Below are 14,338 nucleotides of genomic sequence, written 5' to 3'. Positions count from 1 at the left end.
GTAGGTTGCAATCTCCGAAACACAGCAGTTTTCAATAGCTTTTTGACCAAGATTTCTGTCACAATCAATGTGCAAAGCCTCGCGTCGGGCTGCTTTGCGTCTTGACAGAATGTGCTGTTTTCATTATGGAATTCTTGAGCGATGTGTTATTATCGGTTATGACCTGAAGTAACCTCTGATTGAGAAATTTGTATTATGTAACGTATTTCTAGAATCATCTGTAAGCATGCAAATCTAGAAGGTTCTGTTGTTTTTCATGATTTCTGAGCGTCGTTTGTCATGACGTCATAAGGTTGTTTATCAGTAAATGTCCGATTGCGAAATCGTTATTATGTAAGAATCTTCTTGCGAACGTGACCTTCTAGAGACTTCTGTTGTTTACCTTTTAAATGCTACGTGACCGAACGATGGTTCTTTATGATGTAACCTTCTCGAAGTTACTGGACTGGACAGCCAACTATAAATAGTGGTGTAGTTTGTATTCTGATTATTCTGATGATGATTCTGAGATTATTATTATGGTGATTATTATGATGATTATTATTGAGTTGGTTATGAGAGTTGTGCTATGAGTTGTGGATCGGTAGTTGATGCAGAAATTAGAGTTATTTGAGAAGCCGTTCGTTAAAGTTCTTCAAGAAGTCAGATTATCATTTCGCTAGTAGAATTATTCGACATTTAATTGACTGCTTTTCGGTTGACCCATTAAACTACGTCATTGAATCTTTCCAAGTCTTTTTCCTGGTAAGAGATAGAAAGAAACCGTGACAATTTCCATTTCATTTTTCCAGTAATTGCTGCAATGCAACTACATGCCAGCTGCTAGCTCACGCTCAGTGCGACCGAGGATCGTGTTGCAGGGGGTGTCGGTACATATCGTCTGGTAGTGAGTGCAGAGGAACTGGTGGGAACGAATGCGATTTACCAGAATATTGCTCCGGCCATTCTCCAGATGTAAGAAATAAGCACAAATTAAGCGGTCACCTTTCATAAAAACTATTTTCGTGTTTTTAGCAATTGATTGTTTGTATTGATAAAATTGAATGACACAATATCTTGTCATTGATGTTGTTTGCAGGCAAAAAGCACTATTCTATGCTTAAGTGCCGTTGAAATTTGAGTCGGAAAAATTACTCTGTTGAAAGACAATTTTCAAAACGATTTCGCTCAAGTATCCTTCGTATAAATGCAGCTATTAAAATTCTGAAACAAACGCAAGCTGCAGCATTGCAAAGGATATCCGCTTTTTGTCGTATCCAGGATTACGTTCGGTATTTAAAGATTTAAATAAGTGTACGCAAAGGAAAGCGAGCCAATATTCGTGTCCATCTTAAAGCCTTTAATTAAGTGTCTTGCTAAAGCCACAGTCGCATGCTTTTGAGCAGTGTCGAACCAGCGCCCTTTCGAGTACTGTACCAGAGCTCTCATCACTTGGCTATGCAGCCCACCATGACGCTGAGTGGAAGTAACCTAGCTGACTACTTACAAATTACTCATGTAAGAACTACTATGTTTTTAAATTTGTAATCATTGGACTGGATTTCTACCCTTTTTCTGTTAACTTTCAGTGCCCTAGCAATGTGTTTCTTGAAAACGGCATGCCATGTCGTGATGAGGAAGCTACCTGCCAGGAAGGAGTTTGTCTATCGTACGACATGCAATGCCAGACAATTTGGGGACCAAGTGAGCGATCGTTTGATCATTTTACACCAATGTGGATTATTTAGTGATCTGTCATTTTGAAAAAAATGGTTTGCTTTCCACAAAATATTCCAGAGTTTTTTCATCTGCAACGATAGTTTCTTCACAACTTAATCAAACCTTCTTCAGCGTATAACTTCAGAATTGTCACGCAGCCACTGCATAGACTTCGTTTTTACATCTTGAATAACAATTTTTTATATGCGTGTATGAGTATTCAGAATGACTGTGACTCCAATACAATTCTAAATGCTTTTGAACACAGCGAATCTTATCACTCTTCCACAGGGGTGCCCAAAGTGCAGCCCATGAGCCGCACGCTTCCCTCTGGAACAATATCTGCGGCCCCCGTTTGAGCTCATAGCCTAGTTAAGTTGTACTTGTATGGCTTATGATAAAGAAATCTTAGTACTTGTGGACAGATTTCTCGGACTGTTTTGAATTTTTGTAGTTGAAACGGCATAAATTTCTAAACTTGTAGCCCAATACACAATACAGTATTATAAAGGCATTTATTAACGAGCAATGAAAATAGAAAAATAAAAATCAAGCCGTAAGGAGAACAATTGGTCTCTCATTACGCAAGATGGAAGATGCACCAGTGGTGCAAACGCGTCATTTTGGAGATGTAAGGAAGTTTTAAGAACATATATACTATAGGCATAGGTATGCAATTGAGACTTAAGTTTATTATCATGTTATATCAAATCAATTATGTCATATGGAAGCGAAAGTTGGACTAAGCATGGCCACCTGGAGATGCGGCCTGATTTGTCATATTTTGCAGATTTTGATTACAGCTACTGCTAGTGCTTAACTGACATTTTTTGAGATGTTTTCACTTTTTGCGGTTTCCTAATGACAAAAAACTTTTTTGTTGCCTTGGGGAAGCAGTAGCAAATGAGAAAAAGTAAGTTGAAAAACGCAAAATCAGACTGTTATTGAAAATTAACAGTCTGACTAAAATCTACAAAATCAAATTTTCTTTGTTTTTCAACATGTAAGGATGTTAAAACCTATTGTGTCATCTGGGGAAAAGAATAAAGAAAGCGTAAAAATCTAATTTTTAGAAAAATTTATTTAAATGTTCGCCCAAAGTTAGAAAAACCTGGAAATTTCTGCAAAATGTGACAAATCAGGCCGTATCTGTAGGTGGCCATGGACTAAGTTACACCAAAGAAATTCATATAAAAAAGCCTTCAACTGTAGTGCTACAGAAGAGTAGCAGAAGTATTATATGAAAAAACACATTACAAATGAAGTAATTTGAAAAAGAATTGCGGCACAAGACAGATGAGCAAACACTTTAGCAAATCAAAGGATGAAATTCGGAGGACAAATTTGGAAAGGATCGGCAGGTCAGCTAGCCTACATCAATTGGTTCTTGAAGGTATGTTGGAAGATGCGTGGGAAGAAGGAGACGAACTTGGGGAGATGATGAACAATAGTGGGTTGACGTGTCAAGCATTGCAGAAGCTGAGGAACGTGACGTGTGGAAGAAAATGACAGCCAACCTTTTGCTTGAGCGCACGATTGCACATGATGACGATGAAGACCAACAAGTCCAGGCCTCGATATTCACGACGGACATGTCCGCCGTCACAGCACGCGTCACAGCACAGCACGGAAGTACTATCTAGATCGGTCATATTTGTCCGCCGAGAAATAACACAGGAACTAGCGATACAAATCGTCATTGCATAGCACGAACAATTGTTGCGATTGCGAGAATATAATTTTCCGCGCATTTTAGCGCGCATCTAGAAAATGTGAATACTGTATTCCTTAGATTCCTTTCAAGCAGAAAAACTTTCGATTTTTATGTTGCTTTAACGATTGATGACATTAAATCAGCGTAACAAAGGTGAATTTTTCGCTAAGAATCGATGGGAGCACGCGCAACTTAGTTCAAGTCTTACGTCACAATGTTTGGCTTTGATCTCCGAGTAATAATGATAAGGAAAGGTTGGTTGCCAAATTAGATTATACGAGTAGGCTATTACAGCAAGATGAAGCAAAATTTGTTAAGTTTTGGTAGTACAGTGAGAAAGAAAAGGCCCTTGGAAAATTCACTTTCGCTCACATAACACACAAAAATATACCTAAAGAAAAGAAAAATGCCTAGTGAAACTTTGCACAGCAGAAAGTAGTAGCGCTAGTGTAGAAGTTTTCCGACTCGTGCCCAGAGCATTGTGACGCAAAAATCCACACGACCTTGTTCGGTGAAAGTTAATCAGTTATGCGGCGTATTGCAGCTACACGGCGCTTTGACTCTCCAAGCGCACCTCGTGGTCTGATGAAAGCCTTCGCTGAAATTAAAAAAAAACAAAACTTCTAAACCGTAGCCATAGCTCTTAAATGGCGAAGATTTATCAAGATAAAGTGATTAAGCATGACGATCGACGCTAAAACTGGTGTGTCCGCCGTGAAACTTAATTTGTCCGCCGAGATAGCTGCTCAGACCGGACACGTTTGTCCGCCGTCAACAAAAACGAATTTCGAGGCCTGAAGTCCAAGTAACAGATGAGCACGTGCTCGACTCTTGGTTTGTAATCATTCTGTTACGTCATAATCATAATCTATAATATTTGTTAGGCAGTTGAAGTTGCACAATGCACATACAACCAAAAACGTTTCGTGATTGGTCTCCCTACAATATACACAATCTTAAAGCTTAGGCCCTCAAGGACAAAAATGAGTGAAAAATTTAATACGGCCCGCCAAGACTAGCGAAATGCTGCCTGTGGCTACAAAACTATGAGCAGTTGGGCACCCCTAGTAGTCTTCTATAATATAACTACTTCCGGTCTTCCGCTGTAATGTCTTGGTCGTGCTTTAAAGTTTTATCATATTTATAAATTACCTAGCGAAGCAATGTACCAATTTGCCTATTACTATGTTATTATTTGATGCTGGCCAGCTAGCCTACATCAATAAATGTAATAAACGTAATAGCAATAACAATAATGTAATAGTAGTAGTAACTTTCGTTTTTATTCTGACAGCTGCAACAAACAGTGTACATTTATGCTACGAGACGGTCAATGTTTTTGGAAATGAAAACGGTAACTGCGGTCGCAACTCAAATAGAACGGATTTTCTCAAATGCGATAAACGGTATGCTTGTTTTAGTGTGCTAAGTTCACCAAGTAATGCACTCTTACAATGTAAACTAATGTTGTATCAAAGTTGTACCCGTATATCTTAGTCGTTTCCAATCTTTGACGTATATTCACGCCATAGCATTCATGATCATGGCGGAGACTTGTATACCAGCTCCAATAATTAATTTGATATAAGGTTGAATTATATTTTACAAAGTGAAATTTGAAATACAGATCTTCAATAATAGGATAACAACGATTATATATTTCAATTCTTTTGCTTTAGGTTACATTTAAAACTACTTCATAAAGAACTTGTTGGTATTTGTATGTTTTGATGGAGTATTCCGAAGCAGCAGTATTTCAACGTTCAGTGCAGCAAATTATTTCGCAAATGCGGTAAAATTAATTTATTGTAAAAAATGAAGTTGTTCTTTGAAAGGTTTTATAGCCAGAGGCACAGCACAATACCAGTTAAAAACGAACAAATTCACAACAGTCAAAACAAGTTGAGTCTTAATTAGAAAACTAAGTGTAGTTCTGTTTGATTCACTTTTTGTGGTTGGATGGTCCACTGGATAAGACGTTGGCTTTCCAATTATGTGAACCTTGTTGGACATGGACATCCGGCTTAAGCTGGTTGTTAATGAACACCGTTCACCTCAAAGAGTAATAATTATATTGTGGTTTATTTATTGTCGCTCTACAACAGCTAAGGTCTTTTAGCGACGGGGCTCATTTTTAATTTTTTTATTAGGTTTACTATGTCATCACATTAATGCCCGACACCATCTCACTGCGTTATGCAAGAAAGAACACAATCGTGTTTAATGTCTTTGGTTTGACCTGACCTGGAATCGATCTCAGATCTATCAGCACCAAAGCCCAAAGCGAAACCACTTGGCCACTGAACTGGTCCGCTCACCTCTACCCAAGGTATAATAAATTGGTTGGCATAGTTGGTAAAGGAAAGGCGGCTGAGAGAAGGGACTGGCTACCCTACTCTCGTTAGTGCTGACGGCCACTTTCTCATACCCTAAAGCTCCTATGGAACTACCTTACCTACTTAGTTTTGGCTTAACTGAACGCAACAGTTCACAAATCGATTATTTAAGACACTTTTATTGCTAGGAATGTCAGGTGCGGCAAGCTACTGTGCTCCGGTGGGAGTGACAGACCGGTGATAGGAAGTTCCCGGGGTTCAATTACATATGATGTTTCCTTTGAAGGAGAAAAATATGAGTGCAAGACAATCCCTTCTGAAGTTACCCCATCTGATGAGCAAGACCCGGGTTTGGTTAGGAGCGGGTCGATGTGCGTTCCTGAAAAGGTAAATCCGAAATATTTTTTTTCAATAATTACCAGTAGGGTAACACTATTGATCAAATTGAACACGTAAAGTTACGTTTGTTTATAACTGGTTGAAACCATAATGAATGTAACTGGTTGAAACCAGAACAAATATATACAACTGGTTGAAACCAGAACAAATATATATAACTGGTTGAAACCTAAACGAATGTAACTGGTTAGTATTGCGGCATTTAAAAGTGATTGCTGATCTTTGAAGTTTGACTTGATTCCTTTTCCGTACGAATATTCTTTGCTGTGTTCAGCTTCATTTTGTTATTTAAAAGCTCATTTTCAAGTTTGTGCCAAAACAAAAGTAAAATTTTATGGTCTAGAAAGACGATGCATCATGCCTTATAGCATTGCCATGTTGTCATGCATGGCGGTATAATTATTGGTTCAAGCTTTGATGGAGAGTGCTTCATCTTTTCCACAAACACAGGATAAAACAAAATTGGTTATACAGCACTGTTTAGCATCCTTTTAATTTAACATAAAAATACATTTTGATTTAAATTGACAACAATTTCATACTAATAAAGCTAGAGATGAATGGTTTACCAGACAAGACGCACTTTTGTTTAGATATGCTACAAAGGCGAGTGTCGGTATGCAGCCAATTTAACTTGCTCATCATCCTGTAATGGACGTGGGGTATGTAAAGGTTACACGTATAAATTCCCTACCTTACTATTTGTTTCATGTTTTCAACGTTGGCAATAGTACCAACAACATCTTTAAAAGTCTTTTGTTTATTAGAAATGACACTTCATAGAGTTGTGATATTTTTTCAAAGAGTTTGTTTCACCGAATGCGCAAGCTCAACCCACATTGCTATCAAACCAAATGGTTGTCCTGAATGTTTTCTATTGACCTACAATTTACATCAAGTTGAAAGTGGTAAATGTTACAATATTAACAGTGTTTTGAAAACTTAAATTATTCTTTAATCAATTTTAATATTTATCTTTACACTAATAAAGCATTTTTAGAAATCTAAGCTAGGCAATGTTTTGGTATTTGCTAAAGTGTTTCTGATTAATAGAGAATTTTTGAAGCATGCATTGAAGAACTTGCAATGTATTGTCCACAGTGTAGTATCATGCAAGTTTTCTTAAATTTGAATTTCTATTTTCACTTTTTACAAAATTTTCAGTGTAAGTAAAACTTTATGTTAAGAACCTTTCTGGCAAAACTTAACTTTTCACTTTATTTTGATATCTTAAACCGAATAAAAAGTTTGTTAAGTACGAATTGACGCTTTTGATTTCCTCAATGCAGAGATGCAACAACCTGGGCCACTGCCACTGTGATTATGGTTACGCCCCTCCCTATTGCAAGAACTCGGGAAATGGAGGGAGTGTGGACAGTGGAGCGAGCTCTGGAGGAATGAGTGAGTGCACACCAATGCAGTGAGGTCAAAAGGTTTCTTAGATTGTAATTTTCCCATCTGAATTCTGTTTTAGGCCACTTCCTTTGTCGAAGTTTATCAATTTTGCTACCGATTTTCGCAAAACAAACATTTTAAATTATTCTTCACCTGACAATGATTGAACGGAATGGCCCGTTTCGGAGACTCCGATTCGGAGACAGTTCTTTTTGGAGATTTTGAAAGAATGACCGAAAAGTCTCAGCCAAAGGTCTCAGTCGAAAAGAAACAGCGTCTGTGACATCAACTATTATATTGGTCCGCGGGCCACAACTGTTTTACACATAGATAGACTATGTAATGACTATGTAAAATCCATAAGTAGCCTCAAAGTAGGCAAAGTGTGGTGACATACCATCAGCTCCGTCACAACTGGGCTATGTCCTTGAAACCAACCATTCTACTGTGCTGTCAAGTGCCCGCACTTGCGATCACTGGAAGTATCTGTTGTTTACTATATTGTGACGAATGTGTGCGCAATAAATGCCACGCCGCTACCTCACTTCTAGCTAGCCTAATTTCACACTGGTTGAATTTATCGAGTTGCCAAACAAGAAATAATGTTGGCTAAACGTTGCAAACTTGAAACATAAATGAAAATCGTGTAGCGGGCCACACAATATTTAAAATCTAAACATTTCCGCGGGCCAAAACCTTTAAGCTCGCTGGCCACATTTGTCCCGCGGGTTACGTTTTGCACACCCCTTGCCTAATTTATAAAATGATTGTTGCTACATATACCCGCAAGGTATCGGTTAATTTATATTTATCTCACTGTGAAACAATTACAACATAACTCGAATCGTCTGCCTGGGTATGGGAAGGTAAACACAAAAACCGCCCATCCATATGATCCCTACAAATTCTCAGTCAGTGGTTCCCAACCTTTTTTTGTCACGGACCCCTTTAGACAAATCATTAATTCCGCGGACCCCTACCTAAATTTTGCCTGAAATTCAAATAACATACTATTGACTATTGTAATAATTATGCTACTCAACTACTGTACTGTGTCATATTGCATTGCCGCTATGACTCCTGCGGCAAATATCAGGTTAAACAGTTGCTCAAATTAGAAAATGAATGAATTGTTCAAGAAATGTCAGCAGTATTTGAATATTAAGGTGACCCAAAGTGCCATGCCGAAACTTTTTCAATGTAAGCAAATTTAATGAGAGGGCTGTTGTTGCCTTTCCTGAACTAAACGACTGAACTATGGTAGAGTTTTTGACAATGCAACACGCATGTCTTCTTTAACGTCCAGGTGATTTCATCAAGGTAATCACGGACCTCCAAATGCTTTCTCACCGACCCCAGGTTGGGAACCACTGCTAAATAAACAGAAACCATCGCTGGATTTTCAATAAATGACCAAATCGGCCGTCTTCGAAAAAGGCTGTCTCCGAATTGGGGTATCTCCGAATAGTCACAGACTGATGATCAAATGCAATCTAGCTCACTGCTGAAAATTGTTTTGAAGTGATAAAAAATTGTTCTGGCATTGTGGCTTCGTTGATTGCACGTTCTTGGGTTACAATGACCTCTGAAAAATATAAGTCACGTATGGGGGGAAAAAGCATTGAATCACTTTCAAACATATCTTTTTGTCTTGTCTTTGCCCACATAGTGTTGAGTAGCACTCCATTAAGTCTTTTTAGTGAAATGATGACGATTGTAAACATCGACAGGCACTCAGGTGATCTTGCTCTTGGTGATGTTCCTTGTTGTCTTCCCGATCGTCCTGGGAGGAGGTTCGTACGTGTGGTATCGATGGTGCGGTGGTAGTATGGAAATTGAAAAATGGAAGAGAAATAGGTTGGTAGAATGGTGCATATACGTTTGGACATTGTTTATTAACGAGTATGACTGCTGTGTGCTTTTTGTGTTGTTGAAAATATACATGGGTTGAGATCAGCACCGAAATCTTAGCGTAATTTTTTGAACACATTTCGTTTATGATAGAATAGCCATTAAATGCTGTGAACTAATGTTAAACGGTGCACCCTGGTTTCTTCACCCTGCATTTTGCCATGATTTGTGTTAAAAATAAATTGATTGCTAATTATATTTGAAAAAGTGACTGATGTTTGAAGTAAGTCTGCTTAAACAAATCGTTTCACGTCTTCAGAGAGGAAAGGCTGAAGGCCGTGCGCCGAAACAAGCGAGCTGCCAGGCGGAGGAATACCGGTGGTAGACTGACTGCGAGAGCTTCAAGCAGTGTTCCTGACGTCAAATTCAGTAATATTAATTCAGCGCCAATTGTTCCAAGTAAATAGTAATCAACATTTTTTGAGAATGAAAGAAATTTATCGTTTTACAACAAAACAAAAAATTGTGAATGCTTATGGCTGTAATCTTTTTTTACCCCAGTAGTTTTTTTTTAGTATGTTCTTTTCAAACTTGAAAATGTATGACCGTTGTATGCTTAGTTGTCTTTCAAAACCATGTGCTAAGAAACCACATTTCAAAAACAAACCTTTCACTCAAACATTGAGTCACACTATGGTAATGTAAGCACAGTCTGAAGTGGTCTTGGGAATTCTAAAACCCAACTTGGTTGGTCCAAAGACGAAACGTCTGGCAATCAAATTGCTAAGTTTCCAACAGAACGTAACAACAAATCTATTTTATGTCGTCCCGAGAATCTAACGTCAGGTCAGTTTAACTTCAAACCAACGATTTGTTTCAGAGCCCCCCGGCCAATCGAGACCAAGCCGACCACTCAACCCTCCTACTGCTCCGAAATCGAACTTCATACCAAACCCCAAGTATTGGCCCCCAGCAGCACCACTCCTCACGCCTTCATATCCTGCCCCACCCCCATCCTCGGTCAAACCATACCCTGGTTTTGTACAAAAGCCAACATCACCAATGAAACCTCCCATAAGATCAAAGCCAAAGATTCCAGCCCGCCCAGCACCTCCCCCGCCTTTTGCTTACAAATCAAAGGTTTGAATTTTTTAATTACTATCAGCTAAAAAACCTTTTGTTCTGTTAAATGTCAGTGAGTGAAATTTCTTGTTAAAATGGAAGGTTCGTTATGACACAATGTTCTATTGTATTGTTTTCAGCTGATAAAAAGGTTTGTAGGTTGTTCAAGTATCGGATGGGGTCAGTACTTTACTTTAACCTCTCCCACCATTTGACATCAAAAGATGATTTTTGTCCTCATCGTTTGTATAGCAATAGGACGAATTCTAACACCCCTCTCCCAAGGGCGCTAGCCGCCAATGATATCTCAACAGCTTTCATTACACATATTGCGAGAAACAGTTCTCGCTTCGACTTGCATCTTCAACGTTTCAGGTTTTTTCTTCGTGACGTCATTTCTTCATAAGTTACATGAAAGCTTTTCTTTTTTTTGTAGAATATTTCCGTTCGAACTTCTCCTACTTCACCCAAATGGCCGGAATCGTCTGTTCTGTTCCAGCCTTACTATAGTGCCGTGTTAACCACTGATTCCGAGTCAGATGAACCTTCATCATCAACCTCAGTTCTACAACGGGTCAAGCAATTTAATGCTGCAACATAGAAACCGGTCTTTTTTGTTTGAATTTTCATGCGCTCATCTCAGCATTTTAACGTTTTCAGATAAATCAGTTTTAACTCTAAACAAGGAAGAGCTTTATCTTTCTATTCGAGTGCCATACTACAATGTCTTGAAATACAACTGGAGTGTTTTTTTCTCGGTACTGCCATTTCCTAAGCAAGCGCTATTGTTGCTTCAGATCAAAATTTTGTAGAAATTGGTGTCGTATGACGGCTTGGTTTGACTGCAAGGCTGTCTTCACTTGCTTGTAAATCTCGTTTCTTTATTGTGTTTCCAAATATTGTCAACCGTCTTGCCGTGCAGTCAAACAAATATCCACTTTTATTTTAAGCAATCTTTCAGCCGATTTCGAAACCATCGTGTAAGCTTTCAGTCGAAGTGTTGTTTATGAAGTAATGTTTCGTGTGCAAGATCGCCGCATTTAACAAGGTTAGGTTCTTGTGTTTCGGTTCGTGACATGACGTCACCTGCTCAGTTTCAAATGAGCTGTCAACGTCAAGATGCGCTTCCCATCGAATCATCATGAATCGTTTTTTTTTTTCGTTGATCATTGTTTCAATTGTTTTTGTTTATTACCTCTGGTATCCAAAGGGTTCCTTGCTTGTTATTTGTCAACTAAAAACATTAATTACCTTTTTCGTTAATTTGACTGTAAGTCCTTAACTACTGCATAAGAGAAAAACTGTTTTAAGTTTGCTAAATTTTCTATTTTTATATCGTTTTATCGTCACCAGAAGTTGAAATGAGGTAATAATGATCAACTTTTGTAAACTCAATGAGTAAAGATTTGTTTGCTTTTAAAGCTGTACTAAGCTCATTGACGAAAGTTTGCTTGATTGAAAATAGTGTTAACTGTAAATATTAACTGCCTGAGTTCTCTTTGCTGAAAGGCTTCAGCTGAGTTGACCTACGGTATTGTTTTTGTCACTAATGGCTACCTTCGCTTCTATCTAAGGATTCATCTTGCATGCAATGCCTATCACTTGCTCAGTTCAAAGGTTAAAGATATTATAAAAATGTATACGATGCAGTTTAAATAATGCGCTTTAGATGTTTACTTGTTATTCGATGTTATTGATTCATGAGGAGTTTCGCTGGTGTAATTGTATGAGATTGCTTTTAGTCAATGTGCAAGGCATCAAGCAGTGAAAAATGTTATTTGTTTATCGCAAGCACAGTTAAGTTTTTAATGCTCGAAAGAACTCACCAGGTACTACTTATTTTTAGCACTGTCCTAAAATTCAGCTTGCCAGTAACGTAGAAAATACGTCACTTCAGATGTACTCTACATTCGCATGATTATCCATCTCATAAGCATTTTGCTTTATACTCGACATGTTCAAACAAGGTTACGCATTCTCAAATAGTGTTTGACGGCATCTGTTTACGTTTTCGCTTTGTTGAAATACTTTTCAAAGCTTGTCTTATTTCATGCGGATTATATTGTAATGACCGCATGGAGCAGTGGTTCTCAACCGTTTGTAGCTTGTGACACACCAACACTTTTCAAAAGGCTTACAACAAACGTAAAAACTCCGTGATTTTACAACATTTATCCCAAAAAAAAGGTGTTTTACAAAGAACCAACAAGGCTATTATGATTGTACATGAATGTGCGTATTTGAAGGGCAAATGAAATTCAACTGATCCGCAGTTTGAAGCTTGCCAAACGTAGCATATGAATAAAAGATTTGCATTGCTCCGCAACTAGAGATGCTGGAAAATAAATCACTCAAACCGATAAAAGGCAAACAACTGCTTGTTACACACTAAATTGCAAAATATGATCAACAGAGTTTCCTGAATGTTATTGTCACACTCTGAAAGGACTTCCGACTTTTTGAGTTCGACACTCAGTTGCTCAGTAGGTCTATTCTAAATGTTGCTGTTAACAAACAGGCACGTTACACAGCTACCTGAACTTGATTTAACATCACAGTTAAGTTCATTTTAACTTTGAAAATATCGATACAAAAATTTTTAATTTGGTACTGAACATTAAGCAAAGTTCACATAAGTTCAAGGTGTTGTTCATGTAATCGCCATGTCTTTGATTGTTTTGTTTGTTTTTGTTTTCGATTGTAAATGAAAATTTATGTTCACAAAACCATTTCTTTGTTTCAATCAGATTTTTAACCCTGCTATCAACGAAAATGCAAGCACTGTTCTATCGTGTTCAAAATTCTAAACGGTACCTAAAAAATGTGCTGCACGCTTTTGTACCCTACAACATGGGTTGATAATATTCACTGTTTCGGAGAAAAAGCTGTTTACAAACAGCGAAGGATTGGTGCTTGATCTAAGAATGTGTAAATTATATCTGGTCGACGTGTTTAGCATCTGTATATCATGATCTATTTCAGGAGCAGTTACATCTGGTCATCATAAAACAAACCAAGTAGCCTACTGTTATGATATAAATATGCATTAGATCAGTAAATCGTAGAAACAATAGTTCATTTCACGTATCACTGCTTTTAAACGCTCAATGTTGTTTTTTGTTATTTGATGTTTTTCCGTATTTTCATTTGCTTCAGGCAAAGCATGCCAGCCTGTGTGAAATGTAACAGAACCTAGCTAACGAAATATTCGCTTACTGCATCGCATCAACTTCAGTAAACGTTGAATTCATGTTAATAAATTCTACCTTGTTTCTCAGAACTGTTTAAAACTTTCTAGGTCGAGAATATCATCTCATTATTTAAATTGCAAGTTAAAAATATTTTTGTTTTTCGTTGGACAAGTTGCATTGAGAAACATTTGTTATTTAACACTAATTTTATGTTACAATAAACCAATGGAAAGTTGACGTAAAAGATGAATATTGTTGTTGCGATTGCTTGTTAATGCCGATTTTTTTTTCATCTTTACGTTTTATAGTATTATTATTGTTATTTATGTTGCTTGAGATGTGCATACATGTTACACATCTATATGGAGTTACATGAAACAAAAAACCGTATAAAGGAAAGACTACAAACATAAGCATAGGCAGTGCAAGAGTACATTGCTTGGACGATGACACTTTACTACTACAATGAGTAGATATCAATCTTCCTTGTACTGTAGACTACAACAATTTACAAGCAACATCATACAATTTCGATAGTAGTTAAATATCATCATTTAGCAGGGTACGAATTAGGGATTTTCGGAGTCTGAGCAGCATAACAGAAATATATACAACTTGCGTTTGTTTTCAGT

The 14,338-nt window shown here is 37.6% G+C and overlaps 1 protein-coding gene across 2 annotated transcripts in view; it reads left to right on the top strand.

The window, feature by feature from the left end:
* LOC145787399 (disintegrin and metalloproteinase domain-containing protein 9-like) overlaps nt 1-14,292 on the top strand; it is a 64,130-nt gene extending 49,838 nt beyond the window's left edge. For both annotated transcript variants that reach the window (XM_082599139.1, XM_082599138.1), the window contains exons 12-21: nt 792-954; nt 1,569-1,683; nt 4,707-4,818; nt 5,937-6,135; nt 6,741-6,809; nt 7,437-7,548; nt 9,273-9,399; nt 9,713-9,852; nt 10,274-10,533; nt 10,952-14,292. In XM_082599139.1, the coding sequence (XP_082455265.1) occupies nt 792-954; nt 1,569-1,683; nt 4,707-4,818; nt 5,937-6,135; nt 6,741-6,809; nt 7,437-7,548; nt 9,273-9,399; nt 9,713-9,852; nt 10,274-10,533; nt 10,952-11,116 (1,462 nt within the window). In that variant the 3' untranslated portion in view covers nt 11,117-14,292. The remainder of the gene's footprint in view (nt 1-791; nt 955-1,568; nt 1,684-4,706; nt 4,819-5,936; nt 6,136-6,740; nt 6,810-7,436; nt 7,549-9,272; nt 9,400-9,712; nt 9,853-10,273; nt 10,534-10,951) is intronic.
* Nucleotides 14,293-14,338: the final 46 nt, after the last annotated feature.

Source organism: Aplidium turbinatum, chromosome 18 (genome assembly GCF_918807975.1).
Source record: "Aplidium turbinatum chromosome 18, kaAplTurb1.1, whole genome shotgun sequence".
NCBI classification, from domain to species: Eukaryota; Metazoa; Chordata; class Ascidiacea; order Aplousobranchia; family Polyclinidae; genus Aplidium; species Aplidium turbinatum.
Note: the sequence above shows the minus strand (reverse complement) of the source record. Positions and strands in the feature narration are given on the sequence as shown.